This window comes from Schizophyllum commune, assembly GCF_000143185.2.
Source record: "Schizophyllum commune H4-8 unplaced genomic scaffold SCHCOscaffold_6, whole genome shotgun sequence".
Taxonomy (NCBI): domain Eukaryota; kingdom Fungi; phylum Basidiomycota; class Agaricomycetes; order Agaricales; family Schizophyllaceae; genus Schizophyllum; species Schizophyllum commune.
This window is the reverse complement of record NW_026089543.1, coordinates 1,690,975-1,711,874: the sequence shown is the minus strand read 5'-3', so window position 1 is coordinate 1,711,874 and position 20,900 is coordinate 1,690,975. Positions and strand designations below refer to the sequence as shown.

At 55.8% G+C, this 20,900-nt stretch overlaps 6 protein-coding genes across 6 annotated transcripts; 4 read left to right on the top strand and 2 right to left on the bottom strand.

The window, feature by feature from the left end:
- Positions 1–190: 190 nt before the first annotated feature.
- SCHCODRAFT_01094776 (uncharacterized protein) lies at positions 191–8,638 on the bottom strand (the record flags this gene model as incomplete). The annotated part of the gene is made up of 44 exons (XM_003032098.2): positions 191–252; positions 316–380; positions 432–458; positions 506–669; positions 716–775; positions 830–901; positions 961–1,005; positions 1,060–1,151; positions 1,209–1,324; positions 1,400–1,454; positions 1,506–1,560; positions 1,609–1,729; positions 1,800–1,936; positions 2,738–2,930; positions 2,984–3,216; positions 3,267–3,326; positions 3,377–3,439; positions 3,493–3,537; positions 3,585–3,676; positions 3,726–3,872; positions 3,924–3,974; positions 4,024–4,078; positions 4,132–4,144; positions 4,196–4,290; positions 4,943–5,207; positions 5,254–5,417; positions 5,468–5,602; positions 5,692–5,736; positions 5,789–5,880; positions 5,933–6,079; positions 6,138–6,188; positions 6,238–6,292; positions 7,107–7,299; positions 7,352–7,372; positions 7,425–7,588; positions 7,641–7,700; positions 7,748–7,813; positions 7,861–7,905; positions 7,951–8,042; positions 8,095–8,241; positions 8,289–8,339; positions 8,394–8,448; positions 8,506–8,518; positions 8,580–8,638. 44 exons carry the CDS (start codon positions 8,636–8,638, stop codon positions 191–193), a joined length of 4,038 nt encoding a protein of 1,345 aa, XP_003032144.1.
- Positions 8,639–9,082: 444 nt separating this feature from the next.
- Positions 9,083–10,998, bottom strand: SCHCODRAFT_02626569 (uncharacterized protein). Its single transcript, XM_003032099.3, has 13 exons — positions 10,770–10,998; positions 10,701–10,713; positions 10,597–10,651; positions 10,495–10,545; positions 10,296–10,442; positions 10,147–10,238; positions 10,053–10,097; positions 9,941–9,997; positions 9,833–9,892; positions 9,621–9,784; positions 9,550–9,570; positions 9,298–9,502; positions 9,083–9,244 (listed from the first exon to the last, which is right to left on the bottom strand). The coding sequence occupies exons 1-13, from the start codon at positions 10,832–10,834 to the stop codon at positions 9,203–9,205; spliced, it is 1,017 nt and encodes a 338-aa protein (XP_003032145.1). The 5' UTR covers positions 10,835–10,998; the 3' UTR covers positions 9,083–9,202.
- Positions 10,999–11,755: 757 nt separating this feature from the next.
- SCHCODRAFT_01189794 (cytochrome P450) lies at positions 11,756–14,241 on the top strand. Its single transcript, XM_050341203.1, has 13 exons — positions 11,756–11,985; positions 12,105–12,442; positions 12,496–12,506; positions 12,562–12,604; positions 12,654–12,698; positions 12,748–12,811; positions 12,864–12,979; positions 13,025–13,150; positions 13,202–13,371; positions 13,427–13,528; positions 13,581–13,711; positions 13,766–13,898; positions 13,951–14,241. Exons 1-13 carry the CDS (start codon positions 11,799–11,801, stop codon positions 14,039–14,041), a joined length of 1,557 nt encoding a protein of 518 aa, XP_050200128.1. The 5' UTR covers positions 11,756–11,798; the 3' UTR covers positions 14,042–14,241.
- A 386-nt stretch (positions 14,242–14,627) lies between these two features.
- Positions 14,628–16,352, top strand: SCHCODRAFT_02701503 (A/B/D/E cyclin; the record flags this gene model as incomplete). Its single annotated transcript, XM_003031658.2, has 5 exons — positions 14,628–14,648; positions 14,705–14,869; positions 14,923–15,510; positions 15,565–16,104; positions 16,155–16,352. 5 exons carry the CDS (start codon positions 14,628–14,630, stop codon positions 16,350–16,352), a joined length of 1,512 nt encoding a protein of 503 aa, XP_003031704.1.
- A 236-nt stretch (positions 16,353–16,588) lies between these two features.
- Positions 16,589–17,170, top strand: SCHCODRAFT_02501935 (uncharacterized protein; the record flags this gene model as incomplete). Its single annotated transcript, XM_003031659.2, has 1 exon — positions 16,589–17,170. One exon carries the CDS (start codon positions 16,589–16,591, stop codon positions 17,168–17,170), a length of 582 nt encoding a protein of 193 aa, XP_003031705.1.
- Positions 17,171–17,403: 233 nt separating this feature from the next.
- SCHCODRAFT_02542579 (DNA/RNA polymerase) lies at positions 17,404–20,698 on the top strand. Its single transcript, XM_050343616.1, has 14 exons — positions 17,404–17,602; positions 17,668–17,766; positions 17,828–17,961; positions 18,017–18,095; positions 18,247–18,638; positions 18,709–18,738; positions 18,792–18,824; positions 18,906–18,980; positions 19,131–19,204; positions 19,373–19,447; positions 19,509–19,528; positions 19,658–19,846; positions 19,898–20,149; positions 20,324–20,698. Exons 1-14 carry the CDS (start codon positions 17,440–17,442, stop codon positions 20,611–20,613), a joined length of 1,905 nt encoding a protein of 634 aa, XP_050200127.1. The 5' UTR covers positions 17,404–17,439; the 3' UTR covers positions 20,614–20,698.
- The last annotated feature ends 202 nt before the right edge of the window (positions 20,699–20,900 follow it).

Below are 20,900 nucleotides of genomic sequence, written 5' to 3'. Positions count from 1 at the left end.
AACATCGGTGTTCGAAGGATTAAAGGCAGAGCATGGATTATTTTACAAGGTAATTAAGGGTTGTATAGACTCTTCGCAATATCTCTCGGTCGTAAGCATGAAGTCCTAATCGTGGTCCGGGGTATCGGGCGTCGGTCGACAATAGAACCATCGCACGAGGTTCGCCAGTCGAGACGAGCTCAGAAAGATGTCATGGAAGTCCTGCGACTGCAAGATCCTCGAGAGGCGGACGCTGACCGGAATCAGCGAGACCTGGCTCGTGAGCTGAGGACGTCGTCATCGCCGGAGCAGTGCTAGGAAATTCACTTGACTGACATCGGACGATGTCAGGCGCCAACCCCTCTCTCGAGTTGAGCACGAAGAGCATGACATTACCGTACCTGTCGAGTTTCTGTGAGGCGTCGAGGCATGAAGTCCTGGACAAAACTCACAGAGGACCGAGCGATATCTCCCTGGCGCTACTACTCAGCCGAGTTCACAGATGGAAGGGAAGTTATACACATACCAAACGACGTATGTCGCGTTCTTCGTGCCCATCGTCTCGTAAGATATTAGCAGAAGAATCATGACAAGAGCGGTGACGCTCCCCGTCTCGATAGATTGGACGATGAGGCGCTTAAGCATCTGCCTCGTCGTCCGGAAGTGAGCTTCTTCGCGACTGCGAGCGAGCTAAGCAAGTATGAGCTCCAAGAAGCTGGGTGGTACCTCGACGTACCAGCACAATCATGGTAGTTGCGATGAGGACATCGCAGATGACGCTGGTGACGGTCCACACCTAGTGAATCCATTAGAGTCAACACGATAAACCGGTGACTGGCCGCTAGCCTACTCTCGCGACCGCCAGCGGAAGCTTCTGGCAAAGATGCAGGGTGTCAGAGTCCTGCATCTTGGCTTCAGGCCACTGTGGTGAGACCATTATTCGTGAGCGACAACTTCATGAGTTTAGAGGGGAGCACTCACAATTATCGTGTCCGCGATGGACCCACCAAAAGCCACGATTGCGGTCTGAGGACGACGACGAGGTTGAACTTTACATTCGCGGGAAGAGAGATATCTCACCAAGCTGATGATGCCTGCGAGCGCGATTCCGACTTTGTCGCGGCAGAAGCGCGCAATTCGGGAGGCGAAAAAGAGCTGAACGATCAGAGCGTCTGGCAACGTTGGGTCAGTGGCCAACGGGTAGGCCGAGGGAGACAGTGAAGACATACTAAGCCCGCTGCCGAGCAAGGGCACCAACGATATCCTCGCGCCCGACATCCACACCGTCGGATTGCCCACCTCATGGACAAGTACCACATATTGAGCGATGACGGCAAAGACGGCACTGATCCCAGAAAGTATGGTTATGATGATGGCTTTCGACGATGAGATCGTTGATTACGGGCTTAGAAGCGCCAACCTACTCAGGTACTTCAGCCATCTGTCCCTATGGCAATGATACTGAAAGTAATCAGCTGTGCGAGTCCGTCAATGGTGATAATCCTGCAAAGGAGCGCGCAACTCACATGTCTGAGCGAGGAGACATCCATACAAGAGGCATGATACGTCCACGGCAATCGTCTACGTAGGATGTTGGGAACACGTCGCCGCTGAAAGGTGCACACATACGAAGGGGCCATTCCTGGGAGGGAAAGATGAGCCTCGGTGATGAGACAGCAGAGTGAAGGTTAGATACACTGGCACGAATGCATGGGCAATATCAACGGGTGCTGTCATGGGATGGCCATCGCTGTCGTGCATAGTCATTTAGCATGCGCGGAAAAGACCCTGCGGGAACTTGAGAACCATCCTCGCTCTACATATATCCGGCCAGCAACGCGTCCTCAACAGCAGCAGCGTGGCCTTTTGCGACATCTCGAAGGTATGACGTCCCGACGACCTCGAAATTGGAAGAGTCGAGATCGGAGGTACGAGGCACAAGTAGCATAGCTTCCAGCTATCAGCGAGAGGTCATGAGGTCAGGCAACGCGCGAAGCAAGCACAGTCGCCTCAAACGAGATGGCCACGCCCTTCGATGCATTTGAGGAAGGCCTTCCTCGGGAAGATCGTCGTCGCCGCCGTTGATCGGCGTTTCCTAGGGTGGAGTACATTACGGCGTATTCGAGTCGTGGATCACGGTGGCAAGATGAATCGTAGAGTATACCGGGTCTGATATGGCGACGTAATGATGCCCGCATTATCATACCTATGCATCGACGGTCAGTATGAAACAAAAGTGAGGAGAGCATAAGCACGAACTAACGCTCCTCGAAGTGAAGGAATGCCCCGCCTGTCGTGTAGTAGATAGCAGCTGGTGAAGACAACAGGAGAATGGGTTCTTCATCTCCGAGTCCGCGCACGCATACACATACACAATGAATGAAACTCGCACGACGGGATTCTCCGGAGGTGAAGTGCGAACGCCAAAGAACATCGAAGCTACCCCACGTTCCCGCCAGCCACGGGAACGCGGTACGCTCTCCTCGCTCTCATTGCGATATCAAGTAGCTGCTAGCGCAAGGGCTATGAGGCAGCGACAATCGCGGAGAACTGGCTTTCCTCAAAAAGCGCCGTACAATGCTGAATTCCACTAGGGCAGAATCATGTATACATTGTGGCGAAGAGGAATAAAAAATGCCACTCAATGGTCAGCGAGATGCCTCTGTGCCTGCCGATATGGTGATTCCTGGCCTGTTAGTCACCTTGAGGTATATGTTAGTTGTTCTGCCGTGTTATATACTTCGCCCTGAGCGCCTACCGGGTCTTCCTCTAAATCGGTGAAGCCTGCTCGACGCTTGGGGTCGCCAGCAATGGACACAGGGATAGTTGCGTGTGGCGACACCACAGAGAAATGCATGGTGCTCAGCTCGATGTCGCTGGTAGTGCAGCGCACCTCGTCGGCTGCCATGCGCTCGCGAGAATTGAGTACGAATAGTAAGACGTTGGCATACCTGCAGGGAGTATCATGAGCAATGATACGAAAGAGATCCCAGGAAGAACGTACAGCGGCCCAATGGAGTACTCCCTGCTCAACGTCAGCTGGAACGTCAATATGATAGAGATGCGCGCCCACCAGACGACGTAGGCCGTATTCTTCGAGCCCATGGTCTCATAACAAGTGATCATCGTCGCCATCCACACAGCAGTAATAGTGCCAGTTTCGATGGATTGCAAGATCAGACGCTCTATCATCTGCTTGGTAGAGCGTACCCGCGTATGTCTGCGACTGCTCACAAGCTGTCGGTCTTCTAGTAAGTGGAAGCTTCTCGCACGAGAGGATCGCGCACCAGATAAGACATCGCAGCGGCGATGAGGACGTCGCAAATGGTGCTCGACACTCCCCAGAGCTATGTGAACTATCAGTATCGGAAGGTCGGCTCGGAGAGAACGGGCATACCCTGGTGACGGCCTTCGGAAGTACAGTCTCGAGCTCCAGTGTGTTTAGACCGCATTTCACATACTGGGCAAGGGTTATATGCGATGTACGATGGCATAGAAGAAGGGGGATACTACCAAGACCATAATCACTAGGAAGCCTGCGAAGGCTAGGGTCGAGACCTTGGAAAGTTTAGAGGTGTTAGTGTGGGCGAACAGTCTGGACATACCAGCGTGATAAGCGTCGCCATCGTCTTGCCAATAATGTCACGCCGAAAACGCGCGATGCGACTGACGAAGAAAAGCTGGACAAGCAAAGCGGCTAAAGGTGCGTCAGGGACGCGAGTAGACATGCAATCCGACAGACAAACTAAGGCCAGTGCTGCCGAGAGTCACCAGGAATTGCCATGGGTTCGACGTCCACACATCGGGATTTCCCGAATGGCGGACGAGCACTAGATACTGAGAGATGACGCCGAACCATGTGCCGATACCTGCCACAGCAGTGACCACGACGGCTGCAGGAGGTAAGTACGCTCACAGATTGCGAGGTAAGAAGATTTGCTTACCGAGATAAGCGAGGTGCTCCCTCTTGTCGGAGAACCGCGCGAAGTAGCCGACTACACGCATATTGAATATCGGAGGTCTGAATGAGCTCTGAGTACATACGAAGCTGGACAATGGAGCAGCCGTGAAGAAGACACGACATGTTGATTGCAATCATCTGTCGCTCGTGTTATTAGCCTCATGATACCTTTTGCCCACTGCACCCTATACCGTAGGTCCGTTTCTGAGGCGCATGATCAGCGAGGTCTATGGCTGCAGCCTGAAGAAAACTTACATGGGAGCGTAGGCCCGCGCAATGTCACTGGGCGTAGGCGCTGCCATAACGGCCGCGCCACTGTCCGTAGGACGAAAGAACTTGACGGCCTCGCGCTTGCAACGAGCTGTAAGTGTCGATCCGAGGCTAAACTATTCTCCGAGATGGTCGGAAGAAGAAAGACGCTAAGCGCATCGCCTGTATTTGGACATGCCAGACGCGCCGCATTTGTTAGAAGAAGCCTGATCAGATTGCCATCAGTAAGTACGCATGTCGCGCCACTTGTGGTGACTCACTTGCGCTCGAGGACGACTTCGCATGTGCGACCGACCGCCCGGATATCTTGCGAACCATCCGGTATTGTCGTGACCTCAGCTGCGCACCCGATAGCATTCAGGAGGGTTACAGTCCCGTGGTGGGTAAAGAAGAAACAGGCGCGGATGTGTAGGCGAGCGAACGGCCGCAAGCTGGTGCATCATATTTCTGCTGCAGCGCCGTACTTATGTGTTTGTCGCCGCTGTTGGCTACGAGCCTGACCCATGTCTGGCAGAAAGAAAGCTATTTGGCGATTGTCGCATACATACATGGTCCCGATGAAATGCTTGAGCCTATAGAACGAAGTTCAGAGGCACCAAGACTTGACCAAACAACTTCGTTATCAGACGCCTACATATCTACCTGTAAAGAGAATCCAGTGAGCCCATCATCGGCCCTGAGGCAAGGTCTCGCACCCACGATGCTCACAATTGCTAATTAGCCCACGCGCACCACAATGTCGTTGGTCTTCCCGTGGCTACCGCTGAGCTTCGAGTCGATGGCGCCGATGCTTAGGACGTGCGAGATCATCTTGGGCGATCCCGGGGAGAGCGGCGGGGACCGCATTTCAATATCGCCCGTATCTTCCTCGCAGGTTGCGCGGTGCCGTGAGTTGAGAATGAACAGCATGACGTTGCCGTAGCTGCGACGCGTATTAACCTCGACAGTCGTCAGAATGGCGAGAACGAGAACGTACAGCGGGCTGATCGACAGTTCCCTGAATATTGTGAGCGAGTGAATATACGGAAACGACGTTCACGCACCAGATGAAGTACGTTAGATTCCTCGCACCCATAGTCTCGTAGCAGATGGCGGAGAGGAGCATGACCACAGCAAGGATCATGCCGGTTTCGATGAACTTCGGCGCGAGCGAACGCAGACACGGCCGTGTCGCGTTGATATGTGCCTGATCGTGGTCCTTGAGGAGCTGTGATTGTCTATGAGTACCTCCACGGCGAAGTCATGCAAGGATCGCACGAAGAAACATGCCCCGGTGATCAGGGTGTCGCATGCTAGGCTAGCGAAGAGCCAAAGATGCTGTTTGACGGTGAGTTGGCGATTGAGTACGTAGAATCCACGTTTACCCTTGCTACAGCCGTCGAAGACTTGGTCCTGGTACCAATCAAGTGCGAGCCTTTGCTCAGACCCTAGCGGTGAACATAGTTTGCAAAGCAGCGACGAGGATGAATTCATAACCCTACCAGGACTGTGACTGCAAGAGCACTCGATAATGCTGCCGCGGCGACCTGAACCGTCAATTGAGGCCAGTTCTACAACGCTGGCATGGAAAAGGCATACCAGAATGATCAGTCCTGCGAGGACCTTACCTGCAGCGTCGCGCCGCAGGCGAGCAATGCGACTAGCAAAGAAAAGCTGAACCAACAATGCGGCTGGAGCAATTGTAAGCAATCGGGCGATGAAAGGAGGAAGAGATGAGCGAACTCGATCCGGTGGTGACAGGCCCCAAAGCTAGCTGCCACGGACTCGACGACCAAACAGAGGGATCACCTCCGTGCTCGACGAGGATGACACATTGTGAGGCCATGGAGAACCCAATGGTCACCCCGGATATAATCGCGATACTGATAGCTATGAAAGATGAGCGGAAGCTCAGTCCATACGCCGACAAGTTGGCGAATAGACTCACCGAGCCACTTCAACCACCTGTCCCCGTGCGCATGACGGTTGAAGTAAACGTCTGATAGGCTCGTGAGCGGGGGAGAGCATGAGCTCAGAAATGCGCTCACGGAGTTGCGCAAGGTAATAACCATATAGTAGACAAGACGCGTAGCCAGCAAGCATCTGCACCGTCGCAATCAGTTATGGTGCCCAGTTCTGGATACGACGTTGGCTTCACGAAAGGTCCATTTCTGCGATTGTCAGCAAGAAGACATGCAAGAACTGAGTGAGGACGAGCTCACATAGGTATAAAACGGTTAGCGATATCGCTAGAAGGGGACTGAGTAGACCCTGCGATGTCAGACATGGCGTCGCGGGACGACAATCGCGACGAAAGAGCCTCCCGAAGTCGACCGTGCAATGGTTAAGTACTCCGGTGGTTGGTGCGCTGGCCATAGATAGGTAATAGGCATACTCCGCTGAATGGAACAAGCTACAGTACGCAGTGATATGAGCGCTCGGCGCCCAGCGGCTCCGTCACGCACGGGAATTGGGTGCTGCAGGTCTTCTAGGTGATGCGGCGTTCGACAGACAACTTCTCGACCTAGAGTACTGTGAGTCCAGGTGTAATGTATATGACTCATTGTGATCAGCATGGACATCTTCTGGTTCATAGTACGCCGACGATGGTGAGGGTGAGAAGGAAGGGAATTTCCCCGAGAAAATCGATATTCGCACCCCGGAACACCGTCCCGAGCCTCCGGATTTCGGTCAGTTACAGTACCGAAAGTTCGACATTGGCCTCAGTATGGTCAAACTTCCAAGCTCGAGGGGTGTGATTAAGAGGCAGGACTTCAAACCATATGATACGAATCGAATTCGGTGTTAAGGATCGCCTGACTGGGTCCTCGTGTTTTAGGGCGCTGAGTCGGAAGATTTGGTCTGAGGCCACTCAGTGAGCGTTTGAATGGCAAAGAAATACTCAGGCTTTGCTCACCGGTGCAGTCTCCGTGATGTCTGCTTCGCCGCCTACAGTATCTCTCTGTACGAGCTGCGAATCCGTCCGGTGCGAGGCAAAGGAAAGTGGCAGAGGCGTTGAGTCCAACTCGAGGTCATCCGTATTGCAGTCCACGTCGTCCGACGCTAAGCCCTCTCGCGCATTAAGCACGAAAAGCATAACGTTGCCGTACCTGAGGTGCGTCAGCAAAGGGCAAGTAGAGCACTGTAGCATTCAGTACGTACAAGGGTCCTATAGCCAATTCCCTGAGCCAACGGGTGTTACCGCGTGCGAAAGGCACAATAGAACGATACGCACCAGACAGTATATGACGAGTTCTTGCTGCTCATGGTCTCATAGCATATTAACATAAGGACCATAACGAAGGCGGTGACCGTCCCCGTCTCGATAGACTGCAAAATCAGTCGATGGAGCATCTCCTTGGTCGATCGAAAGTGCGTCTGCCTGCGGCTTCGGACGAGCTATCAAAATGTGAGTTCCTATGAGCGCCTTCTCAGGCTTTTGCAAGCGCACCAAGACAGTCATCGTCGCGGCGATGAGGATATCGCAGATCACACTGGAAATGGTCCAGATCTGCGGGGATTGAACAACGTTGCGCAATCTTTGCTGTCACGACTGACCCTGGCCACCATGAAGATCTTGGAGAGATCCAAGGCGTTGAATCCATTCTTGACGTACTTGATGAGCTCGACAGTGAGTAAGACACAAGGAAAATATAGCAAGAGATACCTACGACGGCCATATCCGCAAGGGCGCCCGCGAAAGCCAGAGTGGCCACCTATTCAGTCAGCAGGACGCGAAGACATGCGAGAAAGGACCTTACCAGGGAAACAGTTGCCGACAATATTCTTCCAATGATATCTCGCCGGAAGAACGCAATGCGTGACGCAAAGAATAGCTGTACCAAAAAGGCGCCTGGTCGGAGGGGTTCAGCATTGAGTAATGAACGACGAGCGGAGCAACGCACTCAGTCCAGTGGTAACCGGCGTCATGACGAATTCCCAAGGGCTGGTCATCCAGACGCCAGGATCGCCCGAGTTCGTGACTAGGACCTTGTACTGCGACACCATGGCAAAGCCGATGGTCGCTCCCGATACGAGTGTGACCGCGACGGCTACTCAGTCTTAGTCAACGCATATGGTCGACGCGCTCCCAACGCACCCAGAACCTTCAACCAATTGTCCCGGTGCGAGTAATGGCAAAAGTATCGGTCTGTGGTAAGGTCATCAGTCCGCCGTCGCCGCACATCGCAGAGCGCGTCCTTACTGAGCTGAACCAGGTAGCAGCCATACAAAAGGCACGCGAAGTCAGTCGAGATCATCTGTGATCCCGATGTCAGGTAGGCGCCCGCTTCTCTTCGCTGGCAGATTCAACGTACGAAGGGCCCATTACTGCCGCCCAACAAGCGACCCGGATCAGCGGCCATAAGAAGAAGGAATTGTACAGACTCACACGGGCACAAATTGCTTGGCGACATCTTCCGCGCTTGCGGCAGAGGGGTCGCTGGACATGGCGGACCGCCTCTGCGCTCTGAGGGCAGGAAGAGAAAAGCGGACCGTGGGATATGTCGGGGCTATGATTAGAGGGAGCGGCCGTTGATTCAGAAGTGAAGGCTATCCGGCGAGCGCGCAGGAATTCGAGGCGATATCCACTGGTGTGAGGTACCGGTGACAAGTTCTGCCCCATGAGGCTTAGGTGAGCGCCCGTGGTAGCAGGCTATCGGCATGCGCCGGAGAAGGGTCTCCGCAGACACATCATCTCCAGGATATAAAAGGGAGAGATCTGAAGGCTCGGCTGGGAGCACCCTGCATGTCCTTCTGAATCACCGCCATCTTGTATCAGCATATCGGACAACTCCAAGTCGGAATCAACGAGGCTTTGCGATGACCGGCACTTGCCGCAACTCTTCCCGGGCTCACGTGATATGTTGAACTTTCAGGCAGTGAATCGCCATGTCACCTCTACTCAGGCGAGTAAATCGCCAAATGAAGCTGGTCGTGCGACCTTTTCATCAGGCGTAAGTACAAACATGAGCTATAAACCAGTTGCGTAAGCTGTACAACACGGTCGAGCGCTCAGCGCCCGGTCGACAACGACTGCCTGACGGCATCGTCCTTCTACAACGAAGGCGTCAGTCTGCTCTTTGCATGTTCCTCTCATAAGCGCTCACCGTGGCTGACTCCGTCTCGTCGAAGCGAATGGCAATATCCTTCCGAACCTTGACGGCGTGACGATCGTCTCCGCTGCTCGTGCCGCTTGTCGTGGAGGCGAAGTTAACGGCTGAATGAAGGGTAAAGTCGTTCGAGGTGGTAAAGACCTCGCCAGGCCGTAGACGCGATCTCGCGTTGAGCACGAAGAGCATGACGTTGCCGTAGCTGGGTAGTGTGAGTGACGAGTTTGGCGTGAATATAAAAGATCTTACAGAGGCGCTATGGAGTATTCCCTGAAAAGGGGTGAGAACATAGAATTTCAGGCGGACGAGTGAGCACCTACCAGATGAGGTAAGTTGAGTTCTCCGCGTTCATCGTCTCGTAGCAGATGAGCATCAAGCACATAACTATCGCCGTCACCGTGCCGGTTTCGATAGACTGCACGATGAGGCGGCGGATGAGCTGCTTCGTCGACCGGAAATGCGAGTGCCTGTGGCTCAGCGCAAGCTGCACACTGTCAGCCTTCGCTCACTTGCATGAATAGGGAGGACACACCAGCGAGATCATGATGCCTGCGATAAGAACGTCGCAGACGACACTCGATATCGTCCATAGCTGCCGGTATTTTGTCAGAGCATGTCTATTAGGAGCGATTCGGCTTACCCTTGTGACGAGCAGCAAATTTGTGATCTTCAGCGCGTTCGACCCCGCGCGCAAGAACTGCAATTCATGAGTGAGACCGGCCGGGTCGATGATAGAATCCGTATGAGCGTACCACAATCAAAAGGGCCAGCGCGCCTCCGAAAGCAAGAATGGCGACCTGCTCGACCTTCAGTAAGGTATCCTTGGTGACCTTCAAGTCCACCCACAAGGCCCACAAAGACAGCGAGACCCCTTCCGACGATGCTGCGTTCGATGAGCGCGATGCGGCCCGCGAAGAACAACTGCACAAGGAAGGCGTCTGGAGGAGGGACCGTCATTAGAGCGCACGCAGACTTGAATGTAGATGATCACGCACTGAGACCGGTCGTAAAAGGCAGCATTGACGCCTCCCATGGTGTGGACTGCCAGACTTCTGGCAAGCCCCAGCCTTCCACGAGAACGCCGTACTGCGCGCCCGTGCCAAGTCCAACATGAAGGCCACCCGTTATCGTGACGGCAAAGACTGAGCCCGAGTTGAGCATCGTGGCACGAGCTGACAGCTAGCATGTGCAAACCTAGGTACTTTAGCCAGTGGTCCTTCTCCGAGTAGTTGGTGTAGTACGAGCCTGGCGCGACACTTGAGTGAGTTGCGCGACGTATAGATGAAGCATACGAACTAAGCTGGGCAAGGTAACAACCATACAGAAGCCAGGCAAGGTCGACCGCGACAAGCTGTCCTGCGTGATCAGCGGCGTGTACAGACGTATGTCTCCGCACATACGAATGGCCCATTGCTGATAAGTTCGATCAGTAATCAGAACGACCGAGATATACAGTGCAAGCTACTTACAAAGGTTCAAAAGTTTGTGCCGTGACAGCGGGAGTCACCGGTGTACTCGGCGCGCCTTCAGCCATCGCACTACAAGTTGAAAAGAGCGGAAGGGAAAGGGCATCACAGCACCGTGGAGGGCTCGCTTATAAGCGCTTCATCGTCGGAATCAGACATACCCCTTCCGTCAGGCATCACACTCTCGTCAGGCATCATGCAAATGGTCGCGCCGCGATATGGGAAGCCGCGGGACCTCGCAGAGGGCGCCAATTGAGTTGATGAAGGGCGCCGCGCGGTGCGTAGAAGTCGATGATGGACGGGATCGATGCTGTGCTTCTGGAGGTCGAGAGCTCTGGTGTGCACGGCAGAATGCAGCAGACAGGACCGACATGGAGGCGCGATGCGATGACTTCGGCGCGCTGGCGAGAGGGACCAAAAAAAGAAATCGCAAGGCCGCCGTCATTCTGAATCGGCAAACTCCGCATCACGCGTACGATTGTCATGCGTCGCGGCTTGACTTGAACCTCTCTCCCGGTGCTTCCTGCTATGAACCGGGAAACAAACGATAGACGCAATCAGGTGCACAATCGGGATCACCAGCCTTCTTGTTGAATCAACAGACCAGGGTTACCTTCTCACCGCTGTCCGCCCTCTCCGCCCTCAAACCGGAGATGCAACAGGCCCCGCTGCCTATGAGAAAGTTCGGCCTTACTACAAATAGAAGACACCTAGCTTGCGCATGCGAAGTATACTCACAGTCAGTACCCTAGAGAGAACGCGCTGCTCGCACAGTGCTCTTGAGTGTCTCCTACAGCTAGCCCAGTCATCCTAAACCAGTTGCTACAAAGCCCGGGTAGTCGTGGACTTCATGCCCTCGCGCCTTAATCCTTAGTTGAGGATCAAGGGCGAATGCCACGCCGACTTGGTCATCAAAGTTGGGCTTCAATTGATTGCGACACGGGATCCGTTCCCATAAGATGGGCTTCTCCCGGGCGCCGCCAATCCTCTCTTGCTTCCCACCTTCTCGCCTGGAAGAGGTATACCGACTCCATGTCTCTCCTTACCCCGCGCGACGGCGCCGCCCTTGCGCTCGTGTCCTTCATTCTCTACCGAGCTGCGCGTCAGGCGCTGCGGAAGCCCCTTCCGCCCGGTCCTCCGGGCTATCCGCTGCTGGGCAACGTCTTCGACATGCCCAAAGGCCGGATGTGGGAGACGTTCAAGCAATGGGGCGAGAAATGTGAGCATTCGAACTCAGGCTACGTTTGTCCCTATCAACTCGCGCTGATGCTTTGTCACCAGACGGTACGCAGCAATGCGGCTTCGCCTAACCAGCGCGCCGCTCGGAGGCTGACTTAGTCTGTCCCGAACTGACCTCCTGCGTAGGCCCCGTAGTCTCCGTGACCGTCCTCGGACAGGTCATCGTCGTACTCAACGACCACAAGATCGCCGACGAGCTCCTCAGCAAGCGCGGGCAGATCTACTCCGACCGGCCCACGATGCACATGGCCGAGCTCGCGGGGTACGACCGCGCGCTGTCGAACTCGCACTACGGCCCGCGCGTGCGCGAGTGGCGGAAGTTGTTTGCGCGTGTTATTGGAACGCGCGAGCATGTCGCGCGGTTCAATGAGGTGGAGGAGTATCAGGCAGCGATGTTCATCAATCGTGTTCTGGCGGATCCTGAGGAGTGGTATGATGTACGTGGCTCTTGAGTTCGGATGAAGGTGTGGAAGCTAACTTGAGCTGATAGGCGACGAGAAAGTGAGCCGGCGAGCCTCTGAGCAGAGCTCCCACCGTCTAACTTGATTGTGGATAGGACCTTCGCTGCGCTAATTTTGCATATTGCCTATGGGTACAAGGTTTGCATCTTCTCATTCGATGCAGTTCCCCGTCTTAACCGTCTTGTAGATCGAAGAGAAGGGGGTCGACCCGATGATAGCGCTTGCAGATCAGGCAAGGCACTTCTGTGTTGCAACCGACATGCATCTCAATTAGGTTGCAGGTCATGAAAGAGTTCTCGGAGATCACGCAGCCTGGCGCGTACTTCGTCGACTTCTTGCCGATCCGTAGGTTTTCTTTTGGTCTTGTTCTTTCATCTGTCTGACTGGAGGTCCGCAGTCAAATCGCTTCCGGACTGGCTTCCCGGCACCGGCTTCAAGGAGACAGCTAAAGCTTACAAGAAGACGCTAGACGACGTGGGCGAACTACCAATCGCGCACGTAAGGGAAGAGCTAGTGAGTCGCCCTTGGCCGGACGCGCTCGTTGACTAATGAGGCCAGGCTAAAGGCGCCCCGAACACCTCCTTTGTCGGCACGCTTATTCGAGAAGAGCCCAATCTTACGCCCGAACGACTTTTCGACATAACTTGGGCTGCCGCCGCGTTTTACTCGGGCGGCGCTGAGACAGTTTGTGCTCTCACGATTCTCGTTACTTTTGTGCTCAAAAGACACCCGCAGTCCGTCTCCGTCATTCAGAGTTACTTCCTCGCCGTATGCAAGTACCCCGAAGTGCAAGCCAAGGCCCAAGCCGAGCTCGACACCGTGATTGGGCGCGAACGACTGCCGACACCAGCCGACAGAGACTCACTCCCTTACATTGGGGCAATATGCAAGGAGCTAGATCGATGGTTAATCTCGACATTGGCCAGGGCGAGAAAGGTGCTGTGCTAACGCGACCTGCAGGATCCCGGTGGCGCCCTTAGCCTTCCCGCACTGCACCACCGCGGACGACATCTACGCTGACTATCTAATCCCGAAAGGGTCGATGGTCTTCCCCAACGTTTGGTGAGCGCGCCAGTGTAAACATAGACGAGTCAGGGCATTGACACCCCGTAAGGAAATTCTTGCACGATCCGGCGATATACGAGGAGCCCTCGGCCTTCAAGCCAGAGCGTTTCCTAGGGTCCAATCCCGCGCCCGATCCCCGTGACATGGGTTTCTTCGGATATGGGAGGAGGCAGTGCCCAGGTAAGCTGACATGGGCGTATGTCTAAAGCGAAATTAACGAGCCTATCCGTCTAGGCAGCCACCTCGCTGACGCGAGCGTGTGGATGCACGTCGCGCATGCGGTCGCTGCGCTCGATATATCTAAGGCCACCGACGCGGCGGGCAACCCGATTGAGCCCAGCGGCGACACAGACGATGGGCTAATCCTGTTCGTGGTTGTTGTCCTCTTTATTCTTGCATGCATTGATGGGCGTTTGCAGGCGGCCATTGCCCTTTGCGTGCAAGATTCGGCCCCGCTCTTCCGATGCATTGCGCTTGATCAAGGAGCGCATAGACCGGGGGTCCGACTAACGCACGTCGTGGCCAGGGCCGATGTTAGAAAGGTCGCCAAGTCGCCGAAATGTCGTTCATGCGCTTCAGGGTCGGAGTGTTTGTTGGTGGCCCGGCGGTTCAGTTCGCGGCCGCTTCGTCGTGAGAATTGTGTACGTACGCCGGATGTTCGAGTTTTCTGTAGATTGTATGGCTTCCACTGGGATTTCTTGTACCTCTTCTACCGTGTGGCCTGCCTTCTGTGTGAGGAGCGAAGCTCAACTCCTGTCGGCGATCGCCGGGAATTACCTCATAAATTACGAGGTGCGACGCGACACCGTGACCTGACTACGTCACCTGGCGACGCGTCTGATGGGTTTGTCCGTGTTGTGCAAGGAAACGGTCACGTGGTGTGCAAGTTCAGCGCGGGTTCGGGAGGTCAAATCGACTGGCGAACTTGGTTTGCTTCCACCATTTGCACCCGGGCCTCCTCATTGAGAACCGCGGCGTTCTTCTCCTCCTCCCACCACCGCCCAGGCAGCTAAGGAAACCTCCTCGCCGTTACCCTCCACCCACCACTTCTTCTCCCACTTCTATCCTACGACGTTGACCGCCGCCAGCGACGACGATGGCTACCAACAACATCCGCGTACGTCACTGTGCCCAGCGTTGGCGAGCAGACTCATGCTCACACATACCTCGCAGCTTCCTGCTAGACGCCCCGCCCTCCACCGCGGCAAGGGCGACGAGAACGCTATCAAGCGCCAGTCCACCGCCCTTGGCGGCGATGGACCCAAGCGCTTCGCAGCGGGCGCCATGAAGGCCACCCGCGCTGCACTTGGAGAGATACCCACTGCAATGAACCGCAAAGTACGTAGGCCACCCGTCGTCAGTGGCCTGGCGCTTACCTACCGACCGCCCAGAACGATGTGATACCCGGCAAGGGACTGGGCAAGGAGAAGGAAGTCCTCAAGGAGGAGGTTGGCGTTAAGCGCAGCCGTCCCGAATCTGGCGGGCTCCCGCCTCAGCGCATTCCTCTCGGCCCTGGTCGTGTTGCCCCCGCCATCTCCCAGCCTGTCAACGTTCGCCGTACGAGCGCCGCTGCCCGCATACCCGTACTCGCCGATGCCATCCGCCGTGGTGTCTCCAAGGCATCTGCTCCCGAACCAGTTCGCCAGCAGGTCATCTACGACGAGTCCGCCGATGTCGGCATGGACGTCGAAGACCAGATGGAGGACGACGAGCTTGTCATCGTCCACGATAGCGTCCTTGACCAGGACGAGGAGGAGATGGCCGGCGTCGAAGACGAGGAGCCCGCTGTGTTCCCTTTATCATCGCCCGAACCTGAGAAGGCGCCGCGTATGTGGCCCGAGTGCTCGACTGCTCAGGCGGATCGCCAGACCAGGGAACTCGAGGCCGTCCGTGCTGCGTTCACGGACCACGACCCTGAAGATGACAACATGGTCTCCGAGTATGCGAACGAGATCTTCGAGTACATGTCTGAGCTCGAGGTATGGTTCAGTTGTTATTGGCGCCTGCCGAGCATTCACTGACGCATACCTCAGGAGGAGCTCATGCCCGTCGCTGACTACATTGACGGCCAGAACGAGATTACCTGGGCGATGCGCCAGACCCTCATCGACTGGCTGCTCCAGGTGCACTTGCGCTACCACCTCATGCCGGAGACGCTCTGGATCGCCACCAACATCATCGACCGCTTCTTGTCTAAGCGTGTCGTCTCGATGGTCAAGCTCCAGCTCGTCGGCATCACCGCCATGTTCATCGCTGCCAAGTACGAGGAGATCCTCGCGCCGTCCGTCGACGAGTTCGTCTTCATGACCGAGAAGGGCTACAAGAAGGAGGAGATCCTCAAGGGCGAGCGTATTGTCCTTCAGACTCTTGACTTCAAGATCTCGCACTACTGCTCCCCGTACTCGTGGATGCGCCGCATCTCGCGCGCGGACGACTACGATATCCAGACGCGCACGCTCAGCAAATTCCTCATCGAGATCACCTTGCTTGATCACCGCTTCATCCGCGTCAAGCCCAGCTTGGTCGCTGCGGTCGGCATGTACTGCGCGCGCAAGATGTTGGGCGGCGACTGGGTATGTTGTCCTTATACTTGTGATGTTTCATTGCTGACCTTTTGCTTTAGAACGAGGCCTTCGTCTACCACTCTGGCTACACGGAGGAGTACCTCATCCCCGGCCACAACATGCTCGTGGAGAAGATGCAGGAGGCTGGCTTCACGCGCACGTACCTCTACAAGAAGTACGGGCACAAGAAGTTCCTCAAGGCGTCTGTCTTCGCGACGGAGTGGGCCCGCAGCCAGCGCGACGAGTTGATGGACTAGGTTTCCTCATCGTCTGGCCTTGCCTGACTCCCATCGCTCGGCCTCGCCCGCACCCCCGACCCTTGCATCATCTCTCCAGCATTTCACTTATATCTATTTGCAACATCTCTTCTGCATGCCCACTACAAACAATCGACCTAATCCAATCCTCGCCAGGGTATATACAGGCGACAGCATATTCTTGTCCTCGGGCCTCTTGATACACCTATTGCTACTAGCAATTGACGTCGAGCACTATGATCCAGCATGGTACTATGCCATTCACGGTACTATGCCATCCGCGGTACGATGTTTGCCCCCGCATGATACAGATATGTCCTCCCTGTATGTCGCCCATGCCCCCATGCCTCCCTCCTACTATGTGTATAGGGCCGGGCTCTGCTGAGCTGTGGTCACGTACTCTCGTTCATCTACTGTTTCCTTCGTTTATCTTTTCTACCTTGCCCCTCGGGGCCCCATTACATTCTTTTCTACGGGTTGGGGTCGGCGGAGACGCGTATTCTCCTCGACCTCGTTGCGCGTCCGTCGTTGGCGTCGGCGTCGCAGCCCGGCTGGGTTCTCTGTCACCTACTTCTCCTTTACTTCTCTGGTTTCAATTCTACATATCTAAATACCGTCCCCCGAATAGCTCGCATCGGACAGTCTTCCAGTTCCAACCCCCAAGCATCGCTCCGGCTCCTGCACAAGTTTCTATATTTCTGGCAGTTTTTCTCCTTGTTCCGAATTTTCTTTTTCTAGCTCCAATCTCCAGTTTCCGTTCGCAGCTACTACCAAACCCAAGTCTCCCTGGCATCGTCGCAATCCACTGTACCTACTAGATCATCTCTAGCAACAGTACATGTTGTAGATATAAAGCGCTGGCGCGCTCCAGATAAAGGCCGTTCTATATTCCCATGCTTGTGAATCTCGAAACGCGTGAATCTTTGTGAGCGACTCGGCGATAGAACAAGATCATTGGCGCCCGGCGCGCGTCGACATCGCACGTGATCGCGTCAAGCTCGCCGAGTGCCGCGCCGGCGGCCCGGCGAGCGCGCTTGTCTCTGCTCGTCATCTCGACGCGACGCGTCCTGCCTCGCTCGTACCCACCATGGCTGCCTACCCGATATCGTGGAAGGGGAAGGGGAAGGCGACCAATAATGACTTTGACCTCGATCCGACCGTCACCTATCGCCAGCTGCATAGCTCGAACCTGGGCGTGCGCGATCCCCTGAGGGTGGTGGCGCTGTGCGATAGCGATGCGTTCTATGCGGGTGCGTGGCGGCAAAAGTCTGATTTGAGATAGATGGGGTGGCTGACGGGTGTGTGCGGATGATAGCGTGCGAGATGGTCAGGCTGGGGGTGGATAAGGAGCAGCCGTTAGTTGTGCTGCAGTGGAATGCGCTCATCGCGGTGAACTATCCTGCGCGGAAGTATGGTACGTGCATAGACTACGGCTTAACCCCACCTGACTAACTGACTGATTCACGAACGTCCAGGCATCTCGCGAATGGACAAGCTACAAGACGCCCTGAAGCGCTGTCCGCATCTGAAGGTTGTGCATGTGGCGACATACAAGGAGGGCGAGAAAGAGCCTGGCTACTGGGATGATGTGGATACAAAGACGCATAAGGTACGCGAGCTCATGCATGTGCATGCACGACACTTTCTGACGGACGCTCGACCAGGTCTCCCTCGACTTCTACCGCCGCGAGAGCACGAAGATGCAGAGTCTCTTCAAGGAGCTGCTTCCGGACGTCGAGATAGGTGCGTCAGCGCCTTCCTCCCCTTCATCCACCCTCTCCCCTCCCTACCTACATCGTCCCCAACCTACTTACCTTCTTCTCGATCATGCGCCTCGTTCCCTCCCTCCTTACCACCCCCATGACCCACCCCCCTTACTCATCACCCATCTCAGAAAAAGCCTCCATCGACGAAGCCTTCTTCGACTTCACCAAGCTCGCCAAGGCCAAGCTCCTCGAGCGCTTCCCCTACCTCGCCTCCGTCCCCCACGACGCGCCAAGGGGGGCGGACAGTCCGCTTCCTCCTCCTCCTCCATTATCATGGGAAGGGCTGGGCACGGTCATCCCGGTACACCCTCCGCCGGACAAAGAGAAAGAGAGAGGGAAGCAGGGCGAGGACGAACACAAGGACGAGGACGAGGTCGATGCACCCGAATCAGAGGACGATGCACCCAACCTGGAGGACGATCCAACGACGTGGCACGATCATGCTCTGGCTATCGCGGCGGAATACATGCTGAAGGCGAAGGAGGAGATATATGCGCGGTTGGGGTATACGACGAGTGCGGTGAGCTGGGCGGCTAAGCGCTAAGCCCTAGTGCTACTGAAATCCCATACTCAACTGACGCTTGGTGCAGGGCATCGGGCGAAATAAGTTCCTGGCGAAGGTAGGGATATCCTCCAATAAGGACAACTGGGGTGCTAAACTCTTGCCTTCCAGCTGACGGCCTCGTATCGGAAACCTCGGGGCCTGGTAAGTCGATATTCTACCCCGTCCGAAGTCGGGGACCTCGAAGGGGGATTTTTGGTCCCTCGTCTGACCAAACCCTAACAGAACGTCCTCCGCAACGCAGCGATCCCAAACTACCTCAGGCCGTTGCCTTTTCAGAAGGCGGGTACCTCATTTTCTGTTGTCGCCGTGTTCTTTTTTCCTTCTTTATTGTGGTTGCGAGTCGATGGGCACTTTGCTCATCAGCGTCGCGTCCCCTTGTGGGCGGACTTAGCGTGCTGCCGTACGAGATCTATGCTGCAGAGGGAATGCTGACTGGCGTAGATATAGATCCGATTCCTGGGCGGCAAGCTCGGCAAGGCGATCGCCCAGGAGTACGATGCGTCGACGGTGGGGGATTTGTTGTGAGTGCCAGTACACTGGTGCAAGTATGGGGGATGGTTGACTGATAATTGGGACATAGGATGATACCTCTTGGTGAGTAAGCTGGTGCGATTACCTCTGTCGTGATTACTTGGTTGTGGGCCGCCGCGATTACTTCGTCGAATGCTCTTGCGAAGCTCGGAGTTGAGTGTTGACGCCCCCGTTACAGAGGAGATGCAGCAGAAGTTCGGCGAGGAGTCAATCTGGGTGTACGAGGTGCTTCGGTGGGTGCTCACACCAAACCTTATCCTCTTTGATGCGGCTACTGACCTGATTGGCGAGCAGGGGCATTGATAGGAACGAAGGTATGTCTTACTATTTCCGTGACGGGTGCACGTCTGCGTTGAGAGTGCCTTCTACTATCACAAGTGCCCGCCTCCGCGACGAGTGCCCCGTCTGCATTGCGAACGTCCTCCGTCTAACGATCCCTGCAGTCAAAGAGAAGACCGCCCTATTCAAGAGCATGCTGGCCTCGAAGAACCTGCCCAAGCCCATCACCAACGCCGCCGACGGACATCAGTGGTTGCGGGTGCTCGCTGCCGAGCTAGCACTGCGGTTGAAGGACGCAAGGCTGGAGAGCCCAAATTTGTGGCCGAAGACGCTGGTGCTGCATGCGAGAAAAGGTAAGGGGATTCGTATCCACTTAGCACGCTCTTTCGACTGACAATCGCCAGGCTACGACACCGGACGCTCGAAGCAGGCTCCATTCCCCTTCACCAACGAGGCCACCGTCGACTACATCGCGCGCCTAGCGGACAAGCTCTGGTCAGAGCTCGTCGGGAGTGCGACGACTGCACTGAATGTCTCGTCGGTGCAGCTGGCGTTCACGGGTATAGGCAACTCGGAAGCGGGGCAGCAGAGCATCTCTGGATTTTTCGCGAACGCCAAGCCGGCGAGTAGCACCCCCGCAAAGCCAGGAAGCAGGGGTGCAAGAAGCGCCAATCCAAGACAAGGAAGCAGCAACGCGAAGCCAGGGAGCAGCAGCAGCGCACAGATCGCCGGCCCCAGCAGCCCTGCAACCGGCAAGCGTCCGCGGGAGGATGAGGAGGAGCCCCCGAATGTTGGGGAGCCCCCGGAGGATGGGGCACTCTCGGATGTAGTTGACGTCGACGACACGCTCGATTCGGGCGGCGGCACGCGCGACTCGGACGCGGCTTTCCGCTGCGCGCGTTGCCGGAAAGATATCGCGTTGCCATATCGACCTGACGATGCGGGTGACCGTGCGAGTGCGCTTGCCGCGCTACGCCTGGAGCACGATGATTTCCACTTTGCGCAGGACCTGGCCAGGAGCGAGCGCGTCACGCCTACACCTGCACCCGTCCGGCCCACCAAAAAGCGGAAAAAGGGAGGGAAGGCGGAGGGGATAGAGAAGTTCTTCGCGCGTAAATGATACCCATATAGAGATATGCATGGACCCCGGTTGTTGCTAGGCCTGGGCGACTAATGCACTTCTCGGCCTGGGAAACGAGTTCGGGAATCAAGGGGGCCTGATTGACATCACCGGGCCGAACCGGCCGGGGCGCGTCGATCCCAGCGCCAAGGAGGTTGAACGCGCAGTCAAGGCAGCTTGTCCTCGACCACCATCTGCCTGTTTTTATTGTTTCCTTGCTCTGCTTCGTTCTTTTCTCTCTGGGACAGGCTTCCCCCCTTTGCTTGCCATTCTTCAGGCGGTCAGAG